Source organism: Salmo salar, chromosome ssa09, assembly GCF_905237065.1.
Source record: "Salmo salar chromosome ssa09, Ssal_v3.1, whole genome shotgun sequence".
In the NCBI taxonomy this organism is placed as follows: Eukaryota; Metazoa; Chordata; class Actinopteri; order Salmoniformes; family Salmonidae; genus Salmo; species Salmo salar.
In genome coordinates this window covers 140,248,532-140,262,732 of record NC_059450.1, presented here as the reverse complement: position 1 = coordinate 140,262,732, position 14,201 = coordinate 140,248,532, and the positions used below count along the sequence as shown (strand labels likewise).

The 14,201-nt window shown below is 42.7% G+C and overlaps 1 protein-coding gene across 4 annotated transcripts in view; it reads right to left on the bottom strand.

Annotated features, from left to right (window-relative positions):
• Window positions 1–13,857, bottom strand: part of LOC106613139 (paired box protein Pax-3) — a 44,502-nt gene extending 30,645 nt beyond the window's left edge. The window contains exons 1-4 of one of the 4 annotated variants that reach the window (XM_014215101.2): window positions 13,341–13,857; window positions 12,404–12,639; window positions 12,048–12,105; window positions 11,377–11,520 (exon numbers count right to left, since the gene is read on the bottom strand). In XM_014215101.2, the coding sequence (XP_014070576.1) occupies window positions 11,377–11,520; window positions 12,048–12,105; window positions 12,404–12,639; window positions 13,341–13,425 (523 nt within the window). In that variant the 5' untranslated portion in view covers window positions 13,426–13,857. Of the gene's footprint in view, window positions 1–11,376; window positions 11,521–11,975; window positions 12,106–12,403; window positions 12,640–13,340 lie in introns of all 4 variants that reach the window. The other 3 variants (XM_014215099.2, XM_014215103.2, XM_014215100.2) reach the window with 3 other exon arrangements.
• Between the last annotated feature and the right edge of the window lie 344 nt (window positions 13,858–14,201).

Here is a 14,201-nt window from a genome sequence, read left to right as displayed (position 1 = left end):
ATTGCAGAGTTATGTGCATCCTTTCAAGCACAACCTTCTCATTAACCTGTGGTGATTTATTCACAATTTTCGATGAACAAATAAGGTTTTATATGTAAGATGGCTAAATAAAGAGCTAAATTATTGATTATTATTATATTATTATTTGTTCCCTGGTCCTATAAGAGCTCTTTGTCACTTCCCACGAGCCAGGTTGTGACAAAAACTCACACTCATTCTTATGTTTAATAAATGTATTGTATAGTGTGTGTGGCAGGTTTACAATGATGGAAAAAAACAACATTTGAGAGTGCACTGACTGTGGTGCTAGAGGGGGTACGCAGCTGGAAGTTGAATGTTTGAAGGGGTACGGGACTATAAAAAGTTTGGGAACCACTGCTCTAGACAGAAAACCTCTGGACAGAAAACCTCTGGACAGAAAACCTCTGGACAGAAAATTCTACAGAGAAAGCATCTGGACAGAAAACCTCTACACAGAAAACCTCTGGACAGAAAACCTCTGGACAGAAAACCTCTAGACAGAAAACCTATACACAGAACACATATACACAGAACACCTCTACACAGAAAACCTCTACACAGAAAACCTCTACACAGAAAACCTCTAGACAGAAAACCTCCACAGAAAGTCTCTGGACAGAAAACCTCTACACAGAAAACCTCTAGACAAAAAACCAACACACAGAAAACCTCTAGACAGAAAACCTCTAGACAGAAAACCTCTAGACAGAAAAAAACTATGGACAGAAAACCTCTAGACAGAAAACCTCCACAGAAAGTCTCTGGACAGAAAACCTCTACACAGAAAACCTGTAGACAGCAATGAGAGTTATGAGAGTCTGTGCTGTGGCAGAACAACAGGAAGCTGTTACCTGTCATGTTGAACCAAATATGATTGTAACCCTGTTTCCTGTAGGGATGATGGAGAATGATACTATGTTGACCTCTGACCCCACTTAGCCTGGTCTGACAAGCAGAGAGAGCTAAGGACTGACTGACCACTGGGGAGTTAACTCAATGCGACTCTCTTTTTGACAAAGTCAAAAACAGTTAAGCTCTGTTATCTTTGACTGTTGGTAACACTTTACTTTACGCCATGTAATGAAATGTTAATAACATGGTAATAGTATAGTAACAACAAGTTGTAGTTCCTAAAAAATATGAAATTGCAGTTTCTAGATTCTACTATAGAGAGCAAGGTGAACTCCCTCCCTCCCAGCTTGCCCTGCCCTGTCCAGAGCCTTATACCGCTGCCCCTGCCCTGTCCAGAACCTTATGCCCCTACCCTGTCCAGAACTTTATGTCCCTGCCCCTGCCCTGTCCAGGGCCTTATGCCTCTACCCTTTCCCCTGCCCTGTCCAGAGCCTTATACCCCTGCCCTGCCCTTTCCAGAACCTTATGTACCTGCCCTGTCCAGAACCTTATGCCCCCGCCCTGTCCAGAACCTTATGTCCCTGCCCTGTCCAGAACCTTATACCCCTGCCCTGTCCAGAACCTTATACCCCTGCCCTGTCCAGAACCTTATACCCCTGCACTGTCCACAACCTTATACCCCTGCCCTGTCCAGAACCTTATACCCCTGCCCTGTCCAGAGCCTTATGCCCCTGCCCTGTCCAGAGCCTTATACCCCTGCACTGTCCAGAACCTTATACCCCTGCCCTGTCCAGAACCGTATGTCCCTGCCCTGTCCAGAACCTTATACCCCTGCCCTGTCCAGAGCCTTATACCCCTGCCCTGTCCAGAACCTTATGCCCCTGCCATGTCCAGAACCGTATGTCCCTGCCCTGTCCAGAACCTTATACCCCTGCCCTGTCCAGAACCTTATGCCCCTGCCCTGTCCAGAGCCTTATACCCCTGCACTGTCCAGAACCTTATGCCCCTGCCCTGTCCAGAACCGTATGTCCCTGCCCTGTCCAGAACCTTATACCCCTGCCCTGTCCAGAACCTTATACCCCTGCCCTGTCCAGAGCCTTATACCCCTGCCCTGTCCAGAGCCTTATGTCCCTGCCCTGTCCAGAACCTTATGTCCCTGCCCTGTCCAGAACCTTATGTCCCTGCCCTGTCCAGAACCTTATGTCCCTGCCCTGTCCAGAACCTTATACCCCTGCCCTGTCCAGAACCTTATACCCCTGCCCTGTCCAGAGCCTTATACCCCTGCCCTGTCCAGAGCCTTATACCCCTGCCCTGTCCAGAACCTTATGCCCCTGCCCTGTCCAGAACCTTATACCCCTGCCCTGTCCAGAACCTTATACCCCTGCCCTGTCCAGAACCTTATGCCCCTGCCATGTCCAGAACCGTATGTCCCTGTCCTGTCCAGAACCTTATACCCCTGCCCTGTCCAGAACCTTATGCCCCTGCCCTGTCCAGAGCCTTATACCCCTGCACTGTCCAGAACCTTATGCCCCTGCCCTGTCCAGAACCGTATGTCCCTGCCCTGTCCAGAACCTTATACCCCTGCCCTGTCCAGAACCTTATACCCCTGCCCTGTCCAGAGCCTTATACCCCTGCCCTGTCCAGAGCCTTATACCCCTGCCCTGTCCAGAACCTTATGCCCCTGCCCTGTCCAGAACCTTATACCCCTGCCCTGTCCAGAACCTTATACCCCTGCCCTGTCCAGAACCTTATGCCCCTGCCATGTCCAGAACCGTATGTCCCTGCCCTGTCCAGAACCTTATACCCCTGCCCTGTCCAGAACCTTATGCCCCTGCCCTGTCCAGAACCTTATACCCCTGCCCTGTCCAGAACCTTATGCCCCTGCCATGTCCAGAACCGTATGTCCCTGCCCTGTCCAGAACCTTATACCCCTGCCCTGTCCAGAACCTTATGTCCCTGCCCTGTCCAGAACCGTATGTCCCTGCCCTGTCCAGAACCTTATACCCCTGCCCTGTCCAGAACCTTATGCCCCTGCACTGTCCAGAACCTTATGCCCCTGCCCTGTCCAGAGCCTTATGCCCCTGCCCTGTCCAGAACCTTATACCCCTGCCCTGTCCAGAACCTTATGTCCCTGCCCTGTCCAGAACCGTATGTCCCTGCCCTGTCCAGAACCTTATACCCCTGCCCTGTCCAGAACCTTATGCCCCTGCCCTGTCCAGAACCTTATGCCCTTGCCCTGTCCAGAGCCTTATACCCCTGCCCTGTCCAGAGCCTTATGCCCCTACCTCAGTCAAGTGATTGACAACTCCGTCTGCCTTTCCTTGTTCAACCACTGCATTCAGTTGCCTTAGCCTCTCCTTAGCCCTGCACATGCACACACACTCACGCACACTTGTAAAAACAATATCTCACCCCCTTCCTTCTCTCTCTCTCTTTCTCTAGCCATTGTTTGGTGGAATACTTCCATCAGATAAAGAGAAGTCTTTTTCTATGGCAGCCATTCTCCTTGACCTTCACAGGCCTTTTCACTCTTTCACTCACTTCAAACCGTCTTTTGGCGTGCTCGGCTGAATGTGGCAAGTCCATCACGGGTGAAGGGGGTGCGAGAGGGTCTGAAGGGGCTGAAGGGGAAAACTCAGAGCCCCTACTCATTCTCCATCCCCCCACTTCAAAGTTGGCCTGCATTCATTAATTGCCCTTTGAATTGATATCAGAGGGTCACAATAGGGGTGTGAAAGGAGAAAGAGGCTTTAATGAAGCATAGAGCCCCCATTCATTTGCAGATAACTATGTTTTAACGCTTGGATCGTCATCATGCACGACATTATTATAAAAAAACGAATGCGAGGCGGAGGAGTAAGGGAGTAGGAGAGTAGGAGAGGAGAAGAGGAGAGGGACAGAGAGAGCCTGAGGCGAGGGTTAGTGAGAGTGATTTGGTGCTCCCCCTTGCCCCCTGTGCCCTTGTGCCCAGGGACACACTGAGTGACACATTCCTCAGACAGACTGATATTCCCTGTCATCAGATGCTCATGTTATTTAGGGAAATCGCTATTTTGCTCTATATAGCCTCAGTATAACTCTACATAGCCTCAGTATAACTCTATATAGCCTCAGTATAACTCTACATAGCCTGAGTCTAACTCTATATAGCCTGAGTCTAACTCTATATAGCCTCAGTATAACTCTACATAGCCTCAGTATAACTCTATATAGTCTCAGTCTAACTCTATATAGCCTCAGTATAACTCTACATAGCCTCAGTATAACTCTATATAGTCTCAGTATAACTCTACATAGCCTCAGTATAACTCTACATAGCCTCAGTATAACTCTATATAGCCTCAGTATAACTCTACATAGCCTGAGTCTAACTCTATATAGCCTGAGTCTAACTCTACATAGCCTCAGTATAACTCTACATAGCCTCAGTATAACTCTATATAGTCTCAGTATAACTCTATATAGCCTCAGTATAACTCTATATAGTCTCAGTATAACTCTATATAGCCTCATTATAACTCTACATAGCCTGAGTCTAACTCTACTTAGCCTGAGTCTAACTCTACATAGCCTCAGTATAACTACATAGCCTGAGTCTAACTCTACATAGCCTCAGTATAACTCTACATAACCCCAGTATAACTCTACATAACCGGAGTCTAACTCTATATAGCCTCAGTATACCGCTACATAGCCTCAGTATAACTCTACATAGCCTGAGTATAACTCTATATAGCCTCAGTATAACTCTACATAGCCTGAGTATAACTCTATATAGCCTGAGTCTAACTCTACATAGCCTCAGTATAACTCTATATAATCTGAGTCTAACTCTACATAGCCTCAGTATAACTACATAGCCTGAGTCTAACTCTACATAGCCTCAGTATAACTCTACATAGCCTCAGTATAACTCTATATAATCTGAGTCTAACTCTACATAACCCCAGTATAACTCTACATAACCGGAGTCTAACTCTATATAGCCTCAGTATAACGCTACATAGCCTCAGTATAACGCTACATAGCCTCAGTATAACTCTATATAGTCTCAGTATAACTCTACATAGCCTCAGTATAACTCTACATAGCCTCAGTATAACTCTATATAGTCTCAGTATAACTCTACATAGCCTCAGTATAACGCTACATAGCCTCAGTATAACTCTATATAGTCTCAGTATAACTCTACATAGCCTCAGTATAACTCTACATAGCCTGAGTCTAACTTCAATCTGTGTGGTTAGAGCCCTGAGTGCTGATTGGCTGACATTTATTTTTACTGTTCTAATTACGTTGGTAACCAGTTTCTAATAGCAATAAGGCACCTCGGGGGTTTGTGGTATATGGCCATTTTACCACGGCTAAGGGCAGTATTCAGGCACTCAGCATTGCATCGTGCATAAAGAACAGCCCTTAGCCGTGGTATATTGGCCATATACCACACAGTCTAACTCTATATAAACTCAGTTTAACTCTATATAACCTCAGTCTAACTCTATATAGCCACTAACAGTATATAACCTCAGTCTAACTCTATATAACCTCAGTCTAACTCTATATAACCTCAGTTTAACTCTATATAGCCACTAACTCTATATAACCTCAGTCTAACTATATATAACCTCAGTTTAACTCTATATGACCTCAGTCTAACTCTATATAGCCACTAACTCTATATAACCTCAGTCTAACTCTATATAGCCACTAACTCTATATAACCTCAGTCTAACTCTATATAGCCACTAACTCTATATAACCTCAGTCTAACTCTATATAGCCACTAACTCTATATTACCTCAGTCTATCTCTATATAGACCCAGTCTAACTCTATATTGCCACTAACTCTATATAACTTCAGTCTAAATCTATTTAACCTCAGTCTAACTCTATATAGACCCAGTCTAACTCTATATAGCCACTAACTCTATATCACCTCAGTCTAACTCTATGTTTCTCTGAAGTCTTAAAATAACATATTGGACATTTTCTATACAGCTTCTTCGCCCTACTTTGATCGTTGCTAGAGACCGTAGCGACAACCATTAATGTGCCAGAAGTGACTATTATTCATAGCTTCTCGTATAGAACACAAGATGTAAGAACCGAAGATGTCAAGGTTGTCACGTTTTCTATAACTCTCTTTAATGAACCACCTTTATGAATGTATGAATCATCTACTGCTGGATATTTTCATTGTGAAATCGTGTTTACAAGGTGAAAATCACAGAGAAGAACTAAAGTGTAAAGTCTATTTAAGAGTGTACATGGAATGTGCCCTGAGTGGAGTGGCATCAATCAGATCATCTTACTGAGTTTCCTTATAGTCTAATTCTTCTGTTCCCTAACTTTAAATGCACATACAACTCAAACTTTCACTCCAAAATACCAATGTATGACTTGTGTGAAAGCTTCAGTGACATGCGCACATCAGCCATTATTTGGAATGTACCTTTGGAGTGTAACTGAATCCATGAAGATAACTGATTCTCAGCAGGGAGCATCTTTAACACCTTAAAACATAAGAACTGGAACATCATGATGTACATGGTAACGTGATATGGGACCTTGACCATGAATCTATGCTGCACTATAGTGTGTAATGTGTTTCCATCTTCAATGCCTCTTATGCTTCACAAACCAGATGCCCACAATAGCAAAGCCTCATCTCACCACGCTTCACCACCCTCCCTCTTCCAGCGCCACTGTAAGACAATGATGAACATCACAAATCCAACATCAGAAGCTATGCAGAACATAACTCTGCAAACTCTCACGCACTAAATACACAAACCTAGCCCCTAATACTCTCTCAAAGCCTTCTCTTTTACCGTCCCCTCCATTATCTCTTCCACTCTCACTCTCTTCCCCACTCACTCTCTTTCTCACTCTCTTTCTCACTCTCCCCCTCTCTGCCTCTCCTCCTCTCTCCCTCTCTCCCTCTCTCCCTCCCTCCCTCTCTCCTCCTGGCACTAATCCAGTGTGTGCCCACATAGTAAATTGTATAGAAGCTCCATCCTTCGCCTGAGTAGCGGGCAGTTCGTCAACTTTATTTACACAAACAAAGTCCTGCTCATTTTCTGTGACAAAAGCAGCTAAATCTTTTGGCTCTTTCATGTATTGTCAGCTCTTGATTCCCTTTTGTCCTGCAGCTATTGGCCTGGCTCTGGGCACAATGAGGCTGGGAGAATGGCAGCAGATTGGCGGAATGCGCCTCAATAAACCTAATTATGACATGATGACTGCGCTCACCATGGCAGGTTTTCAAAGATCTCAGACTTATTCAATTAGCCCTTTCCAGGAGTCCCTTTCACAAAATAAAGTTATCCCCCTTTGACTGTTTGTCTTTCAGATGGGGAATGTTGTGTGTGTCTGAGTATAAATAGAAATGTGCTGGGCCAACAAGGCTCCTCTGTATGTATCATCAGCGTTACTCAGGGTAATTTTAATTAGCCAAGTAAGGTTAAGAAGATACACTGGAAATATGAGAGAGGGAGATAGAGGGGAGGGCCGATGTGTACATTATCAGTCATTAGCTCACTTTCTAGGGTTAATTAACTCAATGTTAGCCTTTTAGATTCTGGAAGGCAGAGAAACGACTATATCCAACCACTGCTAATGGTTATGCAGGGACTGGGCCAAAATCGAAAATATGTGCAGGAGGCATTTCGTGAGACTGGAGCACTGACTGGACATTTAGACAAGTATTTTCTGAAGAGTGGCAGAATGTGTTCAACTATTGTAATTCTAAGTGGAAAGTATTTTCTCTGCTACCAGAATTGAGAAAGATAGCCTGACCTACTATCTACTTTCAAGTCAAACTGCACAAGCCTTTATTCCAAACACATTTGGCGCGTGAGGAGATGCATGCGCATCGTTTTAGGCACTGTGGTGCACGAGGCTGCAATTTAGGGAGCTTGAGATTTTCGAAACACATTTCTGTGGTTTTTTCCCCCAGACAAATAAATCCAAACGAGCCGCCTTTGATGTGGACACTTAAGGGAAATGATAATGAATTCTGAACGACCAGGGCTCAACTAGTGCTCCTCCCTCGCACAACAATGGTCTTAACAAACAGCACTTCATCAATGTTTGACCCGCTTCGCTGAAAAAAAGTATTTTTCAGATTGTAATTGCGGCTGTAAAAACATAATTCCAAATGAGACCAGACAGAAAAAACAGTAGACACCATAGGTCTCGGTAAAACTAAAAGTCGTTAAAAAATATAGAGAAATGACGTTGCTGGCATCCCTATACCCATCTAAGCTAGTTTCTAGAGTGCCACAAAAGCCTTGTCCTCAGGTCCAAACACCACCCAATTTGGAATGTGCGCTCATTACAACTCTCATTACCTACGCATAATAGCCTAAACCATGCATTAGTTAGAGTCAACTGATATTACTGCAAACGTAATGTGTTCCCGTTTCAAGTCAAAGCATTGTCGTGGCAAAGGTCATTTACATTTTTCGTTAACCCTTAGGTTAAATGATAATTTGACTGGTATGAATAGCAAACTGACTGAGGTAAAGCGAGCCCAAATGAGCACGTTGACACAAAACAACGTTTATAACGGAAACTGCTACTAAGTTAGGCTTATTATTAATAACTTATAGCCTACATTTTGGAATTAATAAAACAATGTAGCATTTATTGGTAACCCAATAAATAAAGACAAATATTAGAGGGGTCAATGGCTTAACGGATAACTCATTTTAGGGACTTTTCTACAACGAACTGACTTTCTTTTGTTAGCGGTTGCACTCCTGAAGATGAACCATAGATATTAAACGAATGTGCGCCGCGGGCATGGAGAGAAAGAGAAGGAAAGCAAGGGAGAGGGGCGGGTTCGCTCTCCGGATGAAAGTAAAATAAAATAAAGGGATCGATTTAATCCGCTTGAAGAGATTTTGAGAGCGCAAGGGGGTGAGAGCATGATGGGTCAGGATTGCAGCAGTGCGCATGTTCCATTGTGACCACCGCTCGAGGCCAAGCGCGCCTCTCCGGGGAGAACATTGGTCCCCATTCACCAAAGGAGTCTTTAATACACTCCCTCGATCATTAAATGTGACATAGCACAATATCAAATCATTTAGAAGACATTATTAATGTTTAAGAGTGCAAGAATAGGGCATCAAAGACCTAATAATAGACCATGCAGAGAGGCATGTTACTAGCCAATTGCATATCATTAGGCCGTATTGGTAAGAAAAATATATTGTGCAACAATTTGTACTTATAAAAATAATAAAATGACTACAATTATTAGCCCTATGAGTTAAATTATTAATAACCATCAAGTAGCAAATGCATATATTTTGGAAAATATTTGTCATTTCATGAACTATAATACTTTGTCAAAGCCGTTTATATGGAGCTGCTACACAGAAAATATAATTTATTATCTTGTGGCATTGGAATTTGTAACATGCCTAAATACTTATTCGGTGATATTAACAAAAAAACTTTTCAACATTGTGTAAACAACTTTTAAACATTGTGTAAATATGTGATTGTGCACAAAATGTATAACATGGGTGCACATAATACACAAACAGTTTCGTAAACTATTATGTCGGCAATGCTCTGAATGTCCAAAATGAAAAGTACCAAATGATCAATAAATGTAATTCATCTCGCCATTAAATCAGCGTGTTAAGCTGATTTGAAAGTTATGTTTTTAAAATATCAGTTAGGCCTATACACTGCGTGTGTGTGTGTGTGTGTGTGTGTGTGTGTGTGTGTGTGTGTGAGAGAGAGAGAGAGAGAGAGAGAGAGAGAGAGAGAGAGAGAGAGAGAGAGAGAGAGAGAGAGAGAGAGAGAGAGAGTGAAAGGGGGCTTGAGGGGTTCTGAATGGCAGTCGGCTTCTTTATATGACTTAAAACGACTCCAAAAGAAACATTTTGTAGGTGAAAACGGCCATTTCTCCATGGTGAACAGTCTCTAGACCTAGCCCGAGCAGCGGCTATTGACGGACCTGAATAATTCATCCTTCATTGCGGTTTCATAATGTATTTTCTCGGCCTTTTGTTGGGAAGCTCCCTCTCCTTTTCTGACTGAATTATAAACAGGTTGCCTTCTTTTATGGCGACCAAGCTGCTGCGAAGCCAGGCTTTGTCCACGCATAACCGAAGCGTCAGTCTCAATGGACTCTCGCGGCTTTGTCTCCCAAGTTCATCCTCAAGTGTCCGATTGTGTGCTCGAGGCCTGGCTTTGTGAGGGATGGAACTGTTATACAAATGTTTGATCAACTCATTTGGACGTTTTGTCCCCTCCAACTCCCCGTATTTTCCTCTAATTTGTTTTACTGTGCCTGCATTTTACAGTAGAGCAGAGAGCAGCTGCATTAAGATGGAATAGGCCTGCAAATTCGTTCATAATAAATCGTGGGAAACCGTAAGAAGGGATGTTATGATATTTATTTGTTTGAAATGTACCATGACAATTAGGGGTTGAACAAGTTTTTGGTTCTTTTTTATATACTTTTGATATCAAACATTACAACGGGGCTATGTGCATCTCGATGAAAATGCATGTTATTAGTATGGTAAAGACATTTTAAAATAGGCCTACAAGGTAAATAGGCCTGCAAGTGGCCTAACATAAACAATTAAATAAATGCAATATAAATATATGTAGCAGAAGTTGAATATGCACAGGCTATTCGAATAAATCTATAGGATTCTTTTTTATGAAGAACATTCGACTGTTTCGAGGCCTGTCCCTTAAGTTTGTCGGTAACAAATCGCATGTGTTGCCCACTTTGTGTAAGCACGTGTAGTTATACATTCGTTAACTTTTCTTTTTTTTTCATTAGCTCTCTCTCTCTCGCTCTCTCTCTCTCGCTCTCTCTCACACACACACACACACACACACACACACACACACACACACACACACACACACACACACACACACACACACACACACACACACACACACACACACACACACACACAAGGGGCAATCCTCCCTTTCCCACAAAATCTATCACCTGCTGTTTGAATTATCCTAACGCCTCATGGGACAAGCATTAGCAGGAGCGATATGGTCGATAAAGAACGAAAACCAGTGCACTTTGACGGTCGACAAAGGAAGACACACTCCCTGTGCTTCCATCGCATCGAAAAGCAACAACTTTACAACTAAAACTTAGTTGTAGACAGACAAGTCCTATCTACCTCACATAGTCTAAACATGAATGGCAACCCGTAAGGACTGGTGACACCCATGGTAAAAATGTAGGCCTATCCTATCAAGAATGATTTATGGAAGTCAATAAGCTTACACAAAACAAGATGAAAACCTTTAACTGTCCATCTTTGTTGAGTTTTGAATAAACGAGAGGTTTCCTCGCCGTTTCAAAGAACATTAAAGTGCACAGTGGAAGCATTTAGGCCTGTATATGAAGGGCCTTCCCCCTTACGCAAAAAGTAACTGCCTCACACAAGTTACCTATAGAAGAGAGAACATTAATTAATTAATTAATTTATGACTGCACTCACATCGGTCTCCTAAGATGCCCTCGATGCTATGTTTGGCCCGCCGTTCGTGTTCTTCTAATTCCTTTTTCTCGATTTCATCTTCATCATCATCGTCATCTCCCTTCCCTCCGAATTTACTCCTCATGATGCGACTGATAGAGCTCACTGTGTTACAAGAAATTACAGAACACTGATTAATAAATAATAAACTGGAAAAGCCGAAATAAAAGTTCAACAATCTGCACTCATTTGCTTTTATTTGTCCTTCTAATATACCGTGATAAAGCATCAAATAAATAGAAACATATATTGACTTAGCGTCAATAATTGCATTGCAATATTTTTTATGATTTTATCTTAACTTAAACTTAACATGGAAATTATATAATTTTCAGCACTTGTTTACGTTTTTGTTTTCAGAGAGTAAACAGTTTTTTGCGGTAAAATGTGGTTACTGAGATGGAAAACACATTAGGCCCATTATGATAAATAAGACGGTGATATATGATGGTGATGGTGATGATGACCATGATGATGATGAACAATCTACGGCTGCAGGTGAAGATTGCACCCATTTAAATGGGCAGCAACTATGACAGAATGCAGATATTTCCTTTTACCTGATGGAACGGTGTTCCGGTCACATATCCCATCCATCAGTAATTTATCCCGAATCTCCCAGCTAAACATACCCGGGTTGTCCCGCTTGTACTCCTCTATTCTCTTCTCAACATCAGGCGTCGTCCCCTGCTAAGGAAACGACACATCATATCATCGTTAATTCATTAAGGCATAATAAACAGCTCATATCTACTTACACTGTCTACTTACACTGTCTACTTACACTGTCTACTTACACTGTCTACTTACACTGTCTACTTACACTCAACAACACAATATACGCCTCTTACATGCTTTTTCAACCTGTGGCTTGTTACATTTTAACCCAACATCTCATACGTTGAGACAGACAGTTTTATAAGGAGAACCAAATGCATGACAATACAAAACCGAACACTTTCACCTGCTCGTGCTCCCTCTCCCTTACCTTGGGTTTGCTTCCCCCGATGGCCCCGGGTCGAATAGAGCCGGTCTCCTGGTACCGGCAGAGGATTTTGGAAACGCAACCGTGAGAGACGCGGAGCTGACGGGAGATTACGCATGGCCTGATGCCATGGTGGGCCATTTCGACGATCTTATGGCGGATATGGTTGGGCAAAGGTCTGCCATTTATGAAAACTCCCCCGAGCTGGTTCATTCTGCCTTGGCCTAACGGGGTAGAGACTGCGTAAAAGAAAACACAAAATGGCTCCAGATTGCTTAATGATTCTAAACCATAGGCCACACAACAACTAACATTGATTCCATCATAGGCTACTAATAACACCACAAGACTACTACAAATAATGTTCAATAAAACAATTATTATAATAGCCGAATACAAAAATAAAAGTTGTTTAAACTTAAAGGTTTGGTAACAATAAAAGGCCTTAAAAGTTTCCTTAAGTAATGATATGTTAAGTTTTACATATTCTGTAAATAAACAAAAACGTTGTTTTCAGAGATTAGGAAATTATTAAATTAATAGTTTCATCCTCAAAAGTTGACAAACAAATAGATAAATACAAAAAGTTATGTCAATAACGACTACAAAATAAACCAGATCAAAACGTCGAGGTTAACAGTTCAATCCACTTTGCATTCGATAACCGAAATTAAAAGAACATTGAAACATGAAACATGAAAAGAACATTACAATTTAATTGTGTTACATCTCAATTCTGCGTGTCAATCCGAAAGTTTAAATATTTTTTTACAATTGGATAAGACCAAGTTTCTGTTTAGGAGGGGGGCTTATGGTGTAGGCTACAATATTGAATTCACAGAGTTTCCTATATTAATAATCGCTCTTTAATTATTACGCATCGAAGCCCAAATCTTCCCACAAGCAGTGCTCAAAAAGTTGTTTCGACTTTTGATTTTACCTTCCAGTGGGAAGCCACTGTGGGGGTAGTTCTGCGCCAGCATGGGGCGCATCATCCTTGGTATTGCCCCAGCCAACGCAGTCATACCTCCACAACCCTACGCCTTCTGCTAACCTCCCGCCAGAGAAGAGAACCGGGAGCTGCCGACGATGGAGCTTGACCAGTGGGTGAAATTATGAGTAAAAATGCACTGTATTCCAGTTCGTGGAAGGTTAGCCTTGATAGGGTAGCCACTGGAGTAGACAAGAAACAGCGTCCTGGTAGAAAAAAACACTCCCGACTCCCGAAAAAAAGAGCCCAAGTTACCAAACCCGGAAAAACTGGAGGTAGACTTCTGAAGAGTGCGCCTATGCCTTGATGTTTTACCAGTCGAGAGGCACTTGGATACGTGTGGAATCTGCGATGTCATCAAGAATCATGCAAGTGATGTTGTTCTCGCTGTTGTTGTTGACAGACGTTCAGAGTGAGGGAAGATGGTCAAAACCCAGAGGACATTTATTAGTTGTGCTGTACTTCTTTCACATCAGTGATCCAGGCTATATGATTGGTTTAGAGGAGGCAGACCCGGCTCTTGGGCGTGCGTAATGATTGGCTGACAGCGCAGGAAACTTTCTTCAGTTGTTGTCAGAGACGTTGCTTGGGAAAGAACTGAGGAACGGTCTTTCATCATCCCATTGACAGATGTGACGTCACCTCAGATCATAAGTTCACGAACAGATGTTGATTAACTATACAGATACGTGTAGTTTTAGATGTTGCTGTATTGATTAACTATACAGATACGTGTAGTTTTAGATGTTGCAGTATTGATTAACTATACAGATACTTGTAGTTTTAGATGTTGCAGTATTGATTAACTAT